This window comes from Cicer arietinum, chromosome 5 (genome assembly GCF_000331145.2).
Source record: "Cicer arietinum cultivar CDC Frontier isolate Library 1 chromosome 5, Cicar.CDCFrontier_v2.0, whole genome shotgun sequence".
In the NCBI taxonomy this organism is placed as follows: Eukaryota; Viridiplantae; Streptophyta; class Magnoliopsida; order Fabales; family Fabaceae; genus Cicer; species Cicer arietinum.
This window is the reverse complement of record NC_021164.2, coordinates 70,077,036-70,092,846: the sequence shown is the minus strand read 5'-3', so window position 1 is coordinate 70,092,846 and position 15,811 is coordinate 70,077,036. Positions and strand designations below refer to the sequence as shown.

The window sequence follows — 15,811 nt, the reverse complement described above, 5'->3', positions numbered from 1 at the left end:
GTTATTTTCTTTTAACACAAATTTTCTATTACTTTATAATATTTAACAAGTATCTATAAGAAAACGTTAATATATCAATTTCCTTTTTAAAAAAAAAAATCATGATGTTCATTAATTTTGTAAAGCCAATCACCTGATTCATAAAATTAGTGTCAAATGTGATACTCTAACTTAATTCTATTTCTAAATGGAAAAAATAGTCAAATTTAATTAATTAAAAGATACATATGAATGAAATGGAGGAGCTAATAGATTTTGCCAAGGGAAATAGGGTCCAGAGGGAAAGGACCTTGACATATAGAGTCTCCAAGAAGTTGTTTCAAATATTTGAGACTTTTATTTCTATTTGTAGATTAGTTAGTTAATTTCTCCAAACAAATTCACACATTCTCCACCTGTAACTTCGTCTCTTGATGCAAAATTTGTTTGTTGTGCTGGATATTCTAGTAGAATTTTCTAGGAAAAGAAATAAATTAATTCAACATAACCAATAATAAAACAAACTATGATTTGAATCATGAACTTTCTTTTGAAGTAAATTAATTAACAAACAAATATCTTAATAATTTGGGCATCATCAATTCGTTGCCCTTTCTTTTATGTTTCTTTGTGTTGTCTCCGAAAATTGTGTTCTTCCATTCATTAATTTCTTCTCTCCCTTTGATGACATCTAATTATCTCTCTCGTTCCGCCACGTGTCACCTCTCTCTTCCCTCCTTTTCCTTTTTCTTGCAGCCTGCATGATACGCTTTTGGTTTTCTTAAATCAATTAACCCATTTTCAATCATATTTCCTTTTCTCCTTTTACTTTTCGCTTTTCAATTCTCAATTTATTCACAAAAGGTACATCATCAATGTAACATTGCATATTATTATACACATTAATTATTATCTCTTAACTAGCAAAATTAAATTAAACGTGCATTTTAATTGACATTGTTGTTATTGTTTGTTTTTGTGTAGAGAGAAAAGGGAAGAGTTGATTGAGAAGGGGCAAATAGGTGGAAGTCTCGAGAAAGTCGACAGAAATGTCGAGTCTCGAGCATCCACAACAGACGCTGACTCGACGACCGTCGAGAAGCGCAGCCATGACTACCTTCTCGATGGAGGTTTTCGACAATGACGTTGTTGTCCCTTCCTCACTCGCTTCTATCACGCCTATTCTCCGTGTGGCTAATGAGATTGAAAGCGAACGTCCAAGGGTTGCCTATCTATGTATGTGAATTATATTATATTATATTTTGTTACACTTTTGCAAATTATATTTCGAACATTTGTGGTTTAATTGTTGAAACAATTTTGTTTAAGGTCGTTTCTATGCGTTCGAGAAGGCACACCGGTTGGATCAAAGCTCAAGTGGACGTGGTGTGAGGCAGTTTAAAACACTATTGCTACAACGATTGGAGAGGGTACGTAAAATAAACTCATTTCCTCTATCACAACAATAACTATTACTTTTTTTCCATGCATGCACAATGTTTTGTCTTTTTCATTTTTTTTAACCTTTTCCTTCTTTCCTAAACCCGTTGTTACTTTATAAATTAAAAAACAATAATATTATGTCATGTCCTATTATAAAAATATTGGTGCATTTTTTGGACCTTATTATGAAAATAAACACATTTTAAAATATATTAATAAGTATAATTATTTTTCTTCTCCTAAGTAATGTGAAATATATATTTACTAGAAAGTCATGAATATTAAATGACAAACAATAAACTAAGGTTGATAATGAGATAAGGATTGAAGTCATTCTACAAAGATTACAATTATAGGTATCAGGCAACTTCATCTATAAGTACTAGTTGGGCTTTTCTCGACTCTAGCGAGTACGTGACTCTAGTGAGTACGTGAGGCCCACTTCTATTGAATTTTGTCAACAAAAAACAGAAATAAAATAAAACTTCATAAATTTTAAATTAAAATTTTGTTTGAAAATTAAAACTATAGAGAAATAAAATAAAAGAATTAATTTCACAATTTAATTAAAATAGAGAATCAAAACTACAATTAAGCTTTATAATTTATAAGCTTAGCAAAAGATTCTGATTAATCACTTCACCCGCCAAAACACACTGCACGTTCTCCCTTCAGATGGAGATCGGAGACGCTATAGTTCATTCATTCCACGCTCTCAATTTTGCAATGGGTGGTTTCAGAAACACAATTATGTTTTTTTTTTTTTAAAGGAGAAATGGGGACACCATATGACAAAATAATTTGGTTGGTTCCGAATAACTGATTTTGTGTTACCTCAAAAAATGAATTTGATTGAACTAGTTATATGATTCATAGTTCATTAGCTTACATAAAGTTGTGAAATGTAGGACAATGAGACCAGTCTTGAGGCTAGGGCTAAGAAGACTGATGCAAGAGAAATTCAGGCTTATTATCAGCAATACTATGAGAATTATGTCAAAGCACTTGACCAAGGAGAGCAGGCAGACAGGTCCATACATTATATTATCATTATTATTATACCAATACCTCTTTAGCCTATGTTTGAATTCACTGTTCATTTGGCGAAATTACGGTGACTCAATGATTTTGTTGAAGTTCTTAACGTGTAGTTTTTGCCAAAATTAGAATGTTGCACCATTCTACCAAACTTACTGCCAATTCAAACTTGGATGAGCAGTGAGTTAGACAAAATCACGGTGGCACTGTCATTTTGTCGAAGCTTTAAAGTGTAGTTTTTGTGAAAATCACGATGAAATATTGTGATTCTGGAAAATTCATTGCTGATTCAAACATGCACCTATTTTAGGCTGCGTGAATTGTCGTTAAGATGGTTGGGAGTAATAATAGTTCGTTTCATTCTATGATTAACTGGTTTGTCCTTGATAATCTTTTGCAGAGCACAGCTTGGTAAAGCTTACCAGACTGCTGGTGTGCTTTTTGAAGTGCTTTGTGCTGTTAACAAGACTGAGAAAGTCGAAGAAGTTGCTCCCGAGGTTAGTCTTTATCTGTTTATGTTTCCTTATCTTATTTTTTTTTGAAAAATGGGAATTTCCTGCATTGATTTTCTCTCAATATTCATGTATTTTGGAGGCTTGATTTACAGCATTGAATTTTGTGGTGTGTCAGATCATTGCAGCTGCTAGAGATGTCCAAGAAAAGACGGAAATCTATGCCCCTTTTAACATTCTTCCGTTGGATTCTGCCGGGGCTTCTCAGCCTATTATGCAGCTTGAAGAGGTATCATTTCTGCTATGATTGATGTGGTTTCTGTTTTGTGTTTGGAATTCCACTGAGTTCTTTGCTTCGGTTTCATGTTTTATAGATTAAGGCAGCTGTTTCTGCGCTTTGGAATACTCGTGGCTTGAACTGGCCTAGTTCATTCGAGCAACCTCACCAGAGAACTGGAGATTTGGATCTGCTTGATTGGCTCAGAGCCATGTTTGGGTTCCAGGCATGTTTTTTGCTCCCAAAAATAGAAGCAGGATAGGAGAAAGATCGTGACTAACTGTTTTTGTGTATCTGCACTATATTATGGTTAACAAATTGTTGTGTTTTTCCCATCTCAGAAAGACAACGTTAGGAACCAGAGAGAGCATTTGATTCTACTTCTAGCTAACTCTCATATAAGGCTACACCCCAAAGCTGAGCCTCTCAACAAGGTACTTATCTGTCTCTCATATAAGGCTAGCCTGTTATTTTTAACTTGTAGTTATATTCCACTGTTTTTTTGACAATTGCAGCTTGATGATCGCGCGGTTAATTCAGTGATGAATGGTCTCTTTAAGAATTACAAGACATGGTGCAAATTTTTGGGACGAAAACATAGTTTACGGTGAGATATGACAGTGCTTCATTCAGAAGATATTTGTCTAATGTTTCCTCCTTTAGTTTTAAAGAATAAAAATTAGAAATTTTATGCTAAAAATACTTATCTCGTTCATTCAAACAGACTTCCTCAAGGTCAGCAAGAGATACAGCAGAGGAAGTTGCTTTATATGGGGCTGTATCTTCTCATATGGGGTGAAGCATCCAATCTTCGCTTCATGCCTGAGTGTCTGTGCTACATATTTCACAATGTGAGCATTGTTCTTTCATATGTTCACATTATCTTGGGCAAGATTGTCTTTGCATATGAAATGCAACTCTTTTTTGTTTTTAAGTATATTTACAATGTCTGCATGCATTTATAATGTTTGACTCTAACTTCAGATGGCATATGAACTTCATGGTTTATTGGCCGGAAATGTCAGCATTGTTACTGGTGAAAACATCAAACCTTCTTATGGTGGTGATGATGAGGCATTCTTGCGCAAGGTTATAACTCCCATATACAGAGTAATTCGAACGGTATGATTTTTTCTGTTATGGACGTTGCAGCTTACATCAGGCACCTTTCTTCTCAATGATGAGTTATAATCAATTAATTAATACAGGAAGCTGAGAAGAGCAAAGATGGAACAGCTCCTCACTCAGCCTGGTGCAACTATGATGATTTAAATGAGTATTTCTGGTTAGTTTGCCTTTTGGTTTCATTTCTTATCAAATTGACTTTTCTGGCTTGTTTCATCTTTCGTTGACAATTTATTGATTTAACAATCAATGTATTTTGTTGAAGGTCACCTGATTGCTTTTCTCTTGGATGGCCCATGCGCGATGATGGTGAATTTTTTAAATCAACATTTAACTCGACACAGGTATTTATTCTGTTCCAACATTTAATTTTCACAAGTTACTTGCCTGAATGTAAAATGCTTATTCAGTTCAACATATATAAAATTTCTTATCAGGGAAGAAAGGGTGCTCAGACAAAAACCGGAAGAATTGGCAAATCAAATTTTGTTGAGACCCGATCATTCTGGAACCTCTTCCGCACTTTTGATCGTCTTTGGACCTTTTATTTACTGGGGTTGCAGGTATTTGTTTTCAACATAGGGAAATGGTCATGTCAATTTTTCTTCTGATTGTTGTTTTGACAAGACCAAAACGTTCTTGTTGCAGGCGTTGTTCATAATTGCATGGGGAGATATTTCAGTGACGCAATTATTTCACAAAGATGTCTTATATAAGCTCTCTAGCATATTCATCACAGCAGCCATTCTTCGTTTACTTCAAAGTATGACAAACTCAAATATATGACTTTGTTTTAGTAAATTTATCATGCTATTATCAGAAGAACTAGTTAAACGAATTTTTTTAACCTATTACTGGAGGAAGTGATGTCTCATTTGTTCTTCTTTATTTTGATTTAGGTATCTTGGACCTGGCTCTGAACTTTCCTGGCTTTCATCGCTGGAGATTCACTGATGTGCTAAGAAATGTTCTCAAAGTCATTGTCAGTCTTCTTTGGGTTATTGTTCTTCCATTATTCTATGTGCATTCCTTCGACGGTGCCCCGGAGTTTATCAAGAAGTTGCTTTCCTTTTTTCATCAATCGAAAGGGATTCCATCATTGTATGTTTTAGCAATTGCAGTGTATCTGCTCCCAAATTTACTAGCAGCAGTTCTCTTTCTTTTCCCCATGTTCAGGCGTTGGATCGAAAACTCAGACTGGCACATATTTAGACTCCTCTTATGGTGGTCACAGGTACTTTGTACAATCTTGCTTAATTCACTCCCACATTTATAACTATTTCTCTTCATAATAATGGCTTGAAATTATTTTGTCGATATGATGGTTGTGATGTGCTTATTTTTCATTGTGAAAGTAGTGCATATCTCCAGCAGATCATAAAAATCAATGAGATAGAGGCAATTTTTTGTCACTTTTATTTGAATGGAAAAATTATTGATCTCTGTCCTATGAAGAGCATACAGCTAATATACCTAAGTGTGTATAGTTAATTGTTAATTGTTAATGCATAAATACATTACACATGCACATTGACGTACTTGTGTACAGATACTGTGCCCCCCTGACAAGAATACTAATTATTCACGACTTTCGTTTGTTCATTTTCTGAACTATTATTTCTCGATGTGCAGCCAAGAATCTATGTCGGACGAGGAATGCACGAGAGCCAATTTACTCTTCTAAAGTGAGTTTTATATAGCAATATGTAACTAGTGTTATTTAAGGTTTGCTCTCTTTTTTTTTGTTTTAAATTTGTCTCATCGACTAAATTATATTTTAAATTTCAGGTACACTCTTTTCTGGGTGCTCCTTTTGGCTGCGAAATTTTCTTTCAGCTTCTTTGTCCAGGTACTTTTACATGTGCAATAATTGCTTTCCTAAAACGTGTTGTGAAGTTGTTGGGCCTCTTTTGACTATCGTCTCTGTTCAGATCAAGCCTCTTGTTAAGCCAACTAAGGATATAATGAGCATTCGACATGTTGATTTTGGCTGGCACGAGTTTTTTCCAAATGGTAGTTTCTTCCCATTTTTAATTATTCAATTGTAACTTTCTGTTAATTCTACTGATACAAAATTTCCTGTTTATGCAGCTCAACATAACTATGGTGCAGTTGCTGCACTCTGGGCTCCTGTACTTATGGTGTGTTCCTCCTATATTTCCTGGCCATGTTCACATATATTAATCTTTTATTGTGTGGGATAATTTTTTCAGTGTAACATCTCTTTACATTTTGAGTGCAGGTTTATTTCATGGACACCCAAATTTGGTATGCCATCTTCTCAACTGTGTGTGGCGGTGTTCTTGGAGCCTTCGACCGTCTAGGAGAGGTCGTTGTCAATTTTATCTTATTGCTAGCTTGCTATATCTGGAAAGAATTTGAGTATTGAATATTCTATTGCTTTTCTCCATTTTTGTAAAATGTGCATACAAAAAATCGAATCTATTTAATAAAAAGTTTACTGGACCATTTTGGATACATAACGTTCTGATCATCACTTCCATTTTGTATGGGACCATGAAGGCTCCAAGTTTTAAAGAAAATTAAATTTCTCTATGCGATATATCAAATAATTTCAAGTTGGATTACTTTTATAGAACAAAAAAGATAAAATTCTTCTAGTCATGATCTTTAAACATCCAGTTAAGGTTGTGTCAATCTGCCTATACAGATACGCACTCTGAGCATGCTAAGGTCACGGTTTCAGTCATTGCCTGGTGCATTCAACACATACTTGGTTCCTACTGACAAGAGAAAGAAAAAGGGATTCACCCTCTCAAAAGGATTTGCTGAGGTTTCTATCAAATTTTCTTCTAATTGCTAAAGTTTAAGCTAAATGTAATTATTTGTCTTCTCTCATGTTTCAATGTTTGTACAGATTACTGCAAGCAGAAGGAGTGAAGCTGCTAAATTTGCCCAATTATGGAACGAAGTTATTTGCAGTTTCCGCGAGGAAGATATTATAAGTGATAGGAAAGGCCTCAGAGTCAAACTCTTTAGTTTCTTTTCTTTGTTCTCAATCCTAGCTTCTACTATTCTTTTCCTCCTCCATCTTTTGATTTTTCATTTATCACCTATCAAATTCAAGGACTAAACTATGTTTGCATCACTCCAGGGAAATGGATCTTTTGATGGTTCCTTACTCATCAGATCCTAGCCTGAAAATAATTCAATGGCCACCATTTATGCTTGCAAGCAAGGTTCCTATTGACTCCCTGTTTAATTCAATTTTTAAAACCCGTGTTTGTTACCAGTTCATATAATCGACTCCCTGTCAACTTTGCAGATTCCTATTGCACTAGATATGGCAGCTCAATTTCGAGGAAAGGACTCTGATCTTTGGAAACGCATATGTGCAGATGAGTATATGAAATGTGGCGTGATTGAATGCTATGAGTCTTTCAAACATATTTTGAATACTTTAGTGGTTGGAGAAGCTGAGAAAAGGTCGTTTTTAGTATATTTCCTATTGATGTCTGTACCTTTTAGTTTGCACTTCACACTAAAAGCATTATCAAAGTGAAATTATGATCCGGTTCTATTAGCATTTCAGCATGTTTTTCTTTCCCACGTTCTCTTTTTGTACAACTACTACATATGTGGCTCTTGCTGTTTCCATTGAAGTTCATGAACAGCAATTAGTCTTGTTTGATGTGCTTTTACTTTCCAGTTATGTTTCTAGTTATATTTAAAATGTCTTCCTGGACCACTTAACAACCCAAAACAAATAAAGGAATAAATGTTTAGCTTATGTTATCATTTTTTAGTTTGAACCTCATTAAAATTACTTATTGCATTATAGAGGTCATTCCAAATTTCATATTAGTTGCTTGTGTTGTTGTTCTTAATTAGTGGATAGAATTAAAGCTATAAAAGTAATATGATCACTAGTAATTCTAAATTCATTGTGATGGAACAGGACAATCTCTCTCATCATAAAGGAAATTGAAAACAGCATCTCTAAAAATACAATTCTTACAAATTTCCGAATGGTATTTTTGCCTTCCCTTTGCAAGAAATTTGTAGAGCTTGTGGAAATTTTGGTGAGTCATTTGAAGGAAAACTAATTGTATCTTCCCTTTGTAGTCTTAAATGGTATGTCTATAACTATCCGATTTGGAAGCTTACATATTCCTTTCTGGTTACAGAAAGATGCAGATTCATCCAAGCGCGACACAGTGGTGGTGTTGTTGCAAGACATGTTAGAAGTGTGTACTCGTGATATGATGGTGAATGAAATCAGGTTGGTTAACATAATTACACACATTTGAATTATAAAATTCTACAATTCTTTCACTAAATTTAATAACATTTGCTTTTCACACTGTGTTCATCAGCGAATTAGCAGAACTTAATCTTAGTAGCAAGGATACTGGAAGGCAACTTTTTGCTGGTTCTGATGCAAAACCCGCTCTACTCTTCCCTCCAGTGGCTACATCACAATGGGAGGAACAGGTAATTAGTAATATTAATATAAATAAATTACAACATTTATACTTTTATAGTTTATTATTAGTATATTAGCTTTCCATATGCTTCTCTTCTTCCTTAATAAAATTTATCTCAATATGAAAAGAAAACTATACAGATGCTCCTATAACTTATGAATAATTATGTGTTTCAGATCAGGCGTCTTCACTTACTGTTGACGGTGAAGGAGTCTGCCATTGAGATTCCAACAAACCTTGAAGCACGCAGAAGGATTGCATTCTTTACCAATTCGCTGTTCATGGATATGCCTCGTGCTCCTAGAGTTCGTAAAATGCTCTCGTTCAGGTCTGATGCTTGTTTGTTGTACAGAACTCATGACCATGAAGATATATGCCAATATCTGCAGGAACTTCACCCTTTTCTTTTGGATATTGAACTAAATATTTTAATTGTCTACATCATCCCAAAACCAGTAGAAGCTATAACCTTCAGGGTCATGTGTTATTTTTCTTAAAATGTGATAAAGAGTACCGTTTTTCTTTACAAATCTGAGTTATATAAAAGGGAAATTTGGTCCTATAAAGCTCATTTTTGTTCTATTGTCGTTAACCTTGCGTTTCATTTAAAAGAGGTTAATTCCGTGACTCAAACCTATGACCTCCTACTCACATAGAAACCACTCCAATTGCTGGGCTAAGGCTCCTCTTTATGGAGAGAGACCTCTCCTTCAAGGTTTCTCCTTAACAAAGGATTTTGTCCTTTCACACATGATCAAGTTCACAAAATAATTTCCTCCATCATAATTCGCCCTATTCATCTAAGTAACTCTATCTATTAACTAATTAGTGGACCAACTGTCCTTATTCTGCGCTAACATGTCATATGCTCATTACTAGTGTTTCGCTTTTTGTTGCAGTGTCCTAACTCCATACTACAGCGAAGAGACTGTCTACTCGAAGAATGACCTTGAGGTTGAAAATGAAGATGGTGTGTCAATCATATATTACCTGCAGAAGATATACCCTGGTTTGTATAATAAACATAATATAATTTTACTGTAATTTGCTATTAGAAAAAGGACTGAGCTAAACTGCCGTAATTTTATCAGATGAGTGGAATAACTTCATGGAACGACTTGATTGTAAGAAAGATAGTGAGGTATGGGAAAAGGATGAAAATATATTGCAGCTACGTCACTGGGCCTCATTACGAGGGCAAACACTTTGCAGGACAGGTAATGATTGTTAACTTCTCCCTCTCCATCCCTGCAGAAGGGTTTGGTCGGTTAATAATTTTTATTTTGTACTTATAAATTAATGCAGTTAGGGGAATGATGTACTACCGGAGGGCTCTTAAGCTCCAGGCTTTTCTTGATATGGCTAATGAAAAGGGTAAGAATAATTTCTTTTTATTTCGTACTGTGGCAATTGTAAGCATGTGATTTATAGCTTTTTCAAATCCTGGTCCTCTTTCATTTATGATCAATACATAACCTGTCACTTATGTGCAAGTCACTACATATTCATATTCTTCTTGGTGGTCGACAAAAGAGTAGTTCTATGTGCCAATAATATATGATTGTATTGTGGGCAGAGATACTTGATGGATATAAAGCTGTTATCGTTCCATCTGAGGAAGATAAAAAGAGTCACAGATCACTATATGCTAGTTTAGAGGCTGTAGCTGACATGAAATTTACATACGTTGCTACCTGTCAGAACTACGGGAATCAGAAGCGTAGTGGAGACCGTCGTGCAACAGACATCCTGAACTTGATGGTTAAGTATGTTCTCCAATTAATAAATTATGCTCAACTCAAGTACAATATTTATTTCGCTTGTAGTCACTTGATTTAAGAATATCATTTCTGGTTCATCATTTGTAGCAATCCCTCGCTTCGTGTGGCATATATTGATGAGGTTGAAGAAAGAGAAGGAGGAAAAGTACAGAAAGTTTATTACTCTGTATTGGTCAAAGCTGTGGACAATCATGACCAAGTAAATGCATATTGATGTCCAGAAACAAGTTAACTTACTCATGAATATCTTTGAACTTATGGTTTTATTATTTTTTGTGAAGGAAATATATAGAATAAAACTGCCAGGTCCAGCGAAGTTAGGTGAAGGCAAACCTGAAAATCAAAACCATGCAATCATTTTTACTAGAGGAGAAGCTCTTCAGACAATCGACATGAACCAGGTAAACATAAACTTGTTTTGCTAAATAATTATTAACTTTGAAACAATAACTAGGTGAAACTGGGTGTCAGTGCCTATTAAAATGGTGTAATGCAAATTTCTTCTAGGATAATTACTTGGAAGAAGCTTTGAAAATGCGTAACCTTCTGGAGGAATTTAATGAGGACCATGGAGTGCGCCGACCTACTATATTAGGTGTTCGTGAGCATATCTTCACTGGCAGGTCTGATGACTTTTATTTTACATATAAAGGAAATCTGTCATGTTAAAGTTTCCCTATTACTTAATTCTATCACTTGGTACAGTGTTTCTTCCTTGGCTTGGTTTATGTCAAATCAAGAAACAAGCTTTGTCACAATTGGTCAAAGAGTTCTTGCAAGACCCCTGAAGTAAGTCTAGTGATTTCATGACATGGTTGACTTTTATATACAAGTACTTGTTTAACTTAAGACATTGTTGTCTTAACTTAAAGCAGTGATTTTTAAAAAGATAAATGCATGCAATATATATATAAAAATCTTCTTTCAAAGATCAGCTTCTTATTTAAATGATACTTCTCAAAGTTTTGCTTGGTGATGAATTTATGCTTTCTCATTCCGTCTTCTTTTATTTTTTTTATTTTTTTTTATTTTTTTTTTATTTTTTTCTGTACTGTCATCCCTATATTAGATGAAACTTTACTGACAATGATAATGAACTATGGGAATTTTCTTTTACATCTCCTCTACTACTGCTGCAAGAAATATATCATTAGAATGGATATAGTGCAGGGTATATATTTTCTGGCTAATAATGGATTTGTCAAATTCTAGGGTACGATTTCACTATGGTCATCCAGATGTTTTTGATAGAATTTTCCACATTACCCGTGGAGGGATGAGTAAGGCTTCTCGTGGAATCCATTTGAGTGAGGATATTTTTGCCGGTAACATTCTTGAAACATATTTGTTATCATTGATATTTGATATTTCTTCCTCTACATCACGATTCACATGCCTTATCCTATACAGGATTCAACTCAACACTACGACGTGGGAATATTACTCATCATGAATACATCCAAGTCGGAAAGGGTAGAGATGTTGGCCTCAATCAGATCTCACTTTTTGAAGCAAAGGTGGCTTGCGGTAATGGAGAGCAAATACTAAGCAGAGACGTCTACAGGCTGGGGCATCGTTTTGACTTTTTCCGCATGCTATCATTTTATTTTACGACCATTGGATTTTATACCAGCTCAATGGTAATGGTTAATGTATTTAGGATAAAGCCAAACAATACTTTCTGTTTTTATAGATACAGTTATTATTAGTATCATTATTGCTCAAAACTTTATTATTAAAATGCGACAATATGGGTAATTGATCTGGAAATCAATCTCTTATTACTTGAACACTAAACCATGTATATATATCCTCAACCCACAAAAAAGTTACCTGACAGTATTGTTATATTGAGAGTTGACAATTTCTTTTGGGGAACTATAAAAGTAGCCTACTTGAATTTGTGTTTTTATTTTATGATATGTTAATTCTGCATATAGCAGTAAATATTTCTTTTTCTGATTTGCAGGTTGTAGTCCTTACGTCTTATGCTTTCCTATATGGCAAACTGTACCTGTCATTAAGTGGATTTGAGGCTGCAATAGTGAAGTTTGCTAGGAGAACAGGAGATGATACATTAAAGGCTGCAATTGCTTCACAGTCACTTGTCCAAATAGGACTTCTGATGACTTTGCCCATGGTCATGGAAATTGGATTAGAGAGAGGGTTCAGAACTGCTCTAGGTGACTTCATAATAATGCAGTTACAGCTTGCACCTGTTTTCTTCACTTTCTCGCTTGGAACAAAAATGCACTATTTTGGACGCACTCTTCTTCACGGAGGGGCAAAATACAGAGCCACTGGACGTGGATTTGTTGTTCGCCATGAAAAGTTTGCAGACAATTACAGGATGTACTCTAGGAGTCACTTTGTCAAAGGGATGGAGCTCACAATGTTGCTCATTTGTTATAAGATTTATGGAGCAGCAACACCTGATTCAGCAGCATATGGTCTTCTCTCATGGTCAATGTGGTTCTTGGTTTGTTCTTGGTTGTTTGCTCCTTTCCTTTTTAATCCATCAGGATTTGAGTGGCAGAAGATAGTTGAGGACTGGGATGATTGGAATAAATGGATTAGTAATAGAGGTGGTATTGGTGTTCCTTCAAACAAGAGTTGGGAGTCATGGTGGGACGAGGAACAGGAGCATCTGCAGCACACTGGCTTTATTGGGCGGATTTGTGAGATTCTTCTTTCCTTGCGTTTCTTCGTCTATCAGTATGGTATTGTGTATCATCTAAATGTAGCCAGAGGAGACAAGAGCATTGTGGTAATTATGCATGCTAACTTAATTTTATTTAATGTTGTCATGTCAAATTCCGGAAACACCTCCTCACCCCCCAAACAATGGCAGTAAATATAGTTTCCTGACATGCAATTTCTGTTCAGGTTTATGCTCTTTCCTGGTTAGTAATAGTAGCTGTCATGGTTATCTTGAAGGTTGGTATCCTGGGATCAAAAAGTTCATTCTGATTAAAACATTTTTGCTGCATATGTTTGATAATGAATTTATTAATTGGTGGCATCTGAAACTGCAGATTGTGTCCATGGGTAGAAAGCAGTTCAGTGCAGATTTCCAGTTGATGTTTCGTCTTCTCAAATTGTTTCTGTTTATTGGAGCCATGGTTGCCTTGGGCCTAATGTTTACTCTGCTTAGTCTCACTGTTGGAGACATCTTTGCCAGCCTCCTCGCCTTTTTGCCAACAGCATGGGCAATTATACTGGTACTTGTTTATTAGTCATCACCTTTTCTTTGGTGGTTATGCACTTTTTTGTGTCCCAGATACATTTGACCTAAATTGGGCCTTCCATGAATTTCTCTTGGCACTGGTTTAGTTGTCGCAACTAACCACCTTGGGGCTTCGTCATATTTTTGGTCCTTCATCATAGCAGTTGTTAACTAATCATTTCTCTTGATATACGATCTCAAATTCAACCAATATAAGTCTCTTTCTTTATTCATGCAAAGGTGAAAGTAAAATCACTTCTTTCTGACTGGTGTGGTGTTTTATTGTGCAGATAGCACAATCATGCAGGCCATTGGTGAAGGGCATTGGAATGTGGGGATCAGTTAAAGCTTTAGCTAGGGGCTACGAATACCTGATGGCAGTGATTATTTTTACACCTGTGGCCATATTGGCATGGTTCCCCTTTGTTTCAGAATTCCAAACTAGGCTGCTATTCAACCAAGCATTCAGTAGAGGACTTCAAATCCAGCGTATTCTGGCCGGTGGCAAGAAGAATAAGTAAGACTGAATCAAACCTTTTCTGCAGCATTCCGCCGAGGGGGGCTTTAAATCCAGTCCATAGTGAATATGGACTGCGTATGGTATATCGATATCCCATTAGTCCTAACTCTACCTCTGCAGCATACAAGTTGAAAAAACTGGTCTGTGCTTGCCAACAGAGTAATTATTCCAGCCAGTGCATGTAAAATCTTAAATACTGATGAGAGAACAATATCCTTAGTGTTATAAAACTGTATCTAACCGCTCTCATCATTCTTATTCTCCTTTTTCCATGTGAAAACTGAAGAATTGAATATCAAATTTTGTATGATTCTTTACCTCTATTGACTTGATTGTGATCCTAGAAATTTCTCTATTCTTTCTTCACATTTACACAACTAAATTTAGTGAAGTAAAATCTTTAATATAATCAAAGATTGAGCAGATTCAAGTGGTTAAAAAAATTCAACTAAGGTCAAATTGATTGGTTAATATTAGAGTTAACATTTTTTGTTAGATTATCTATTTTCTAAAAAAATCATCTAACATTAAGCTAAATGTACGGTTGATAAATAACACGATGAGAAAACAAAATCACAAAATTGAGAAAAATGCATCAGAAACGTAATACCATTGTATTGTATTAATTAAAGCTTTAATGTCTGTATATTTTGTATATGCATACACGAACAGCTTTATAGTAGTATTTGTTATTTTAATGATGTAAAAGAACATCATATTAATTAAACTATATCTGTTACATTATTTTCACCTGAACAAATGAGAAAAATCAACCTATTTTTTATTTGTTTTACATCCAAATAAAGCAACAAAACTGATATAGCCAGATAATGTGTGATGACTAGAGAGTGTCTTTACTCTTTTATTTAACGGCGCTATGTTCCGTGCCTAACACATACAGTAGTAGTAAAAAAGAAGGCATCCACGAATAAATTAAGCCTGAAGCAAGGGATGAGCAATAAAATAAGACATTGAAAGTTGAAGCAAACACAAACGATGAAATTGGAGTTCCAAATAATGAGGTGAGGTAATGCCTTCCCTACCCAACAAGCAAGGTAAAAATGCCCAAACAGGAGTATTAATTAATACGACCATACATATATGGATGTCCCAGTGAAAACAATATTTTCATATTCTTTTTTTTTTTTAAATATTCCTATACATATACATATATATGTGTGTGAGACAGAGAGCTAGAGAGAGATGTTTACCCAATTGGAATTATTTAATATAGAAATTTTGTTCTATTTAGAGTGTAAAGTGAATATTATTAATTACTAATAGACTAAATGTGGATATTGTATGAGTATGTGATAACAGATCACGATTTTATTGAAATACTGATTTTTAATTTTCCACTTTAATCACTTTAAAAGAGTTAAATTATGTCATGTAAATACAGTTTAAATGGTAAAAGGCTGCATAAATGTTTAACATTGAGACACATGTTTGAATTCATAATTCTTCTTTTCTCTATGTATGAGTTTTACTGCCTAATAAATTATAACTACGAAAATGTAAA

General features: G+C 34.8%; 1 protein-coding gene and 1 non-coding gene across 2 annotated transcripts; both read left to right on the top strand.

The window, feature by feature from the left end:
* Positions 1-746: 746 nt before the first annotated feature.
* Positions 747-14,612, top strand: LOC101514158 (callose synthase 5). The gene is made up of 43 exons (XM_073369323.1): positions 747-843; positions 964-1,215; positions 1,309-1,409; positions 2,331-2,452; positions 2,861-2,957; positions 3,091-3,201; positions 3,287-3,415; positions 3,531-3,623; positions 3,705-3,796; positions 3,914-4,040; positions 4,174-4,311; positions 4,398-4,474; positions 4,580-4,658; positions 4,752-4,877; positions 4,963-5,077; positions 5,214-5,548; positions 5,947-5,999; positions 6,103-6,163; positions 6,246-6,327; positions 6,406-6,455; positions 6,557-6,643; positions 6,986-7,108; positions 7,193-7,288; positions 7,431-7,514; positions 7,601-7,761; positions 8,234-8,357; positions 8,463-8,557; positions 8,652-8,769; positions 8,939-9,090; positions 9,662-9,771; positions 9,854-9,979; positions 10,068-10,136; positions 10,339-10,528; positions 10,631-10,742; positions 10,825-10,944; positions 11,051-11,166; positions 11,249-11,332; positions 11,756-11,868; positions 11,954-12,183; positions 12,513-13,310; positions 13,430-13,480; positions 13,579-13,764; positions 14,060-14,612. Exons 2-43 carry the CDS (start codon positions 1,029-1,031, stop codon positions 14,288-14,290), a joined length of 5,751 nt encoding a protein of 1,916 aa, XP_073225424.1. The 5' UTR covers positions 747-843; positions 964-1,028; the 3' UTR covers positions 14,291-14,612.
* Positions 10,065-10,145, top strand: LOC113786806 (small nucleolar RNA J33). The gene has a single exon (XR_003473120.1). It is a non-coding gene; the product is annotated as a small nucleolar RNA J33 (small nucleolar RNA).
* Positions 14,613-15,811: the final 1,199 nt, after the last annotated feature.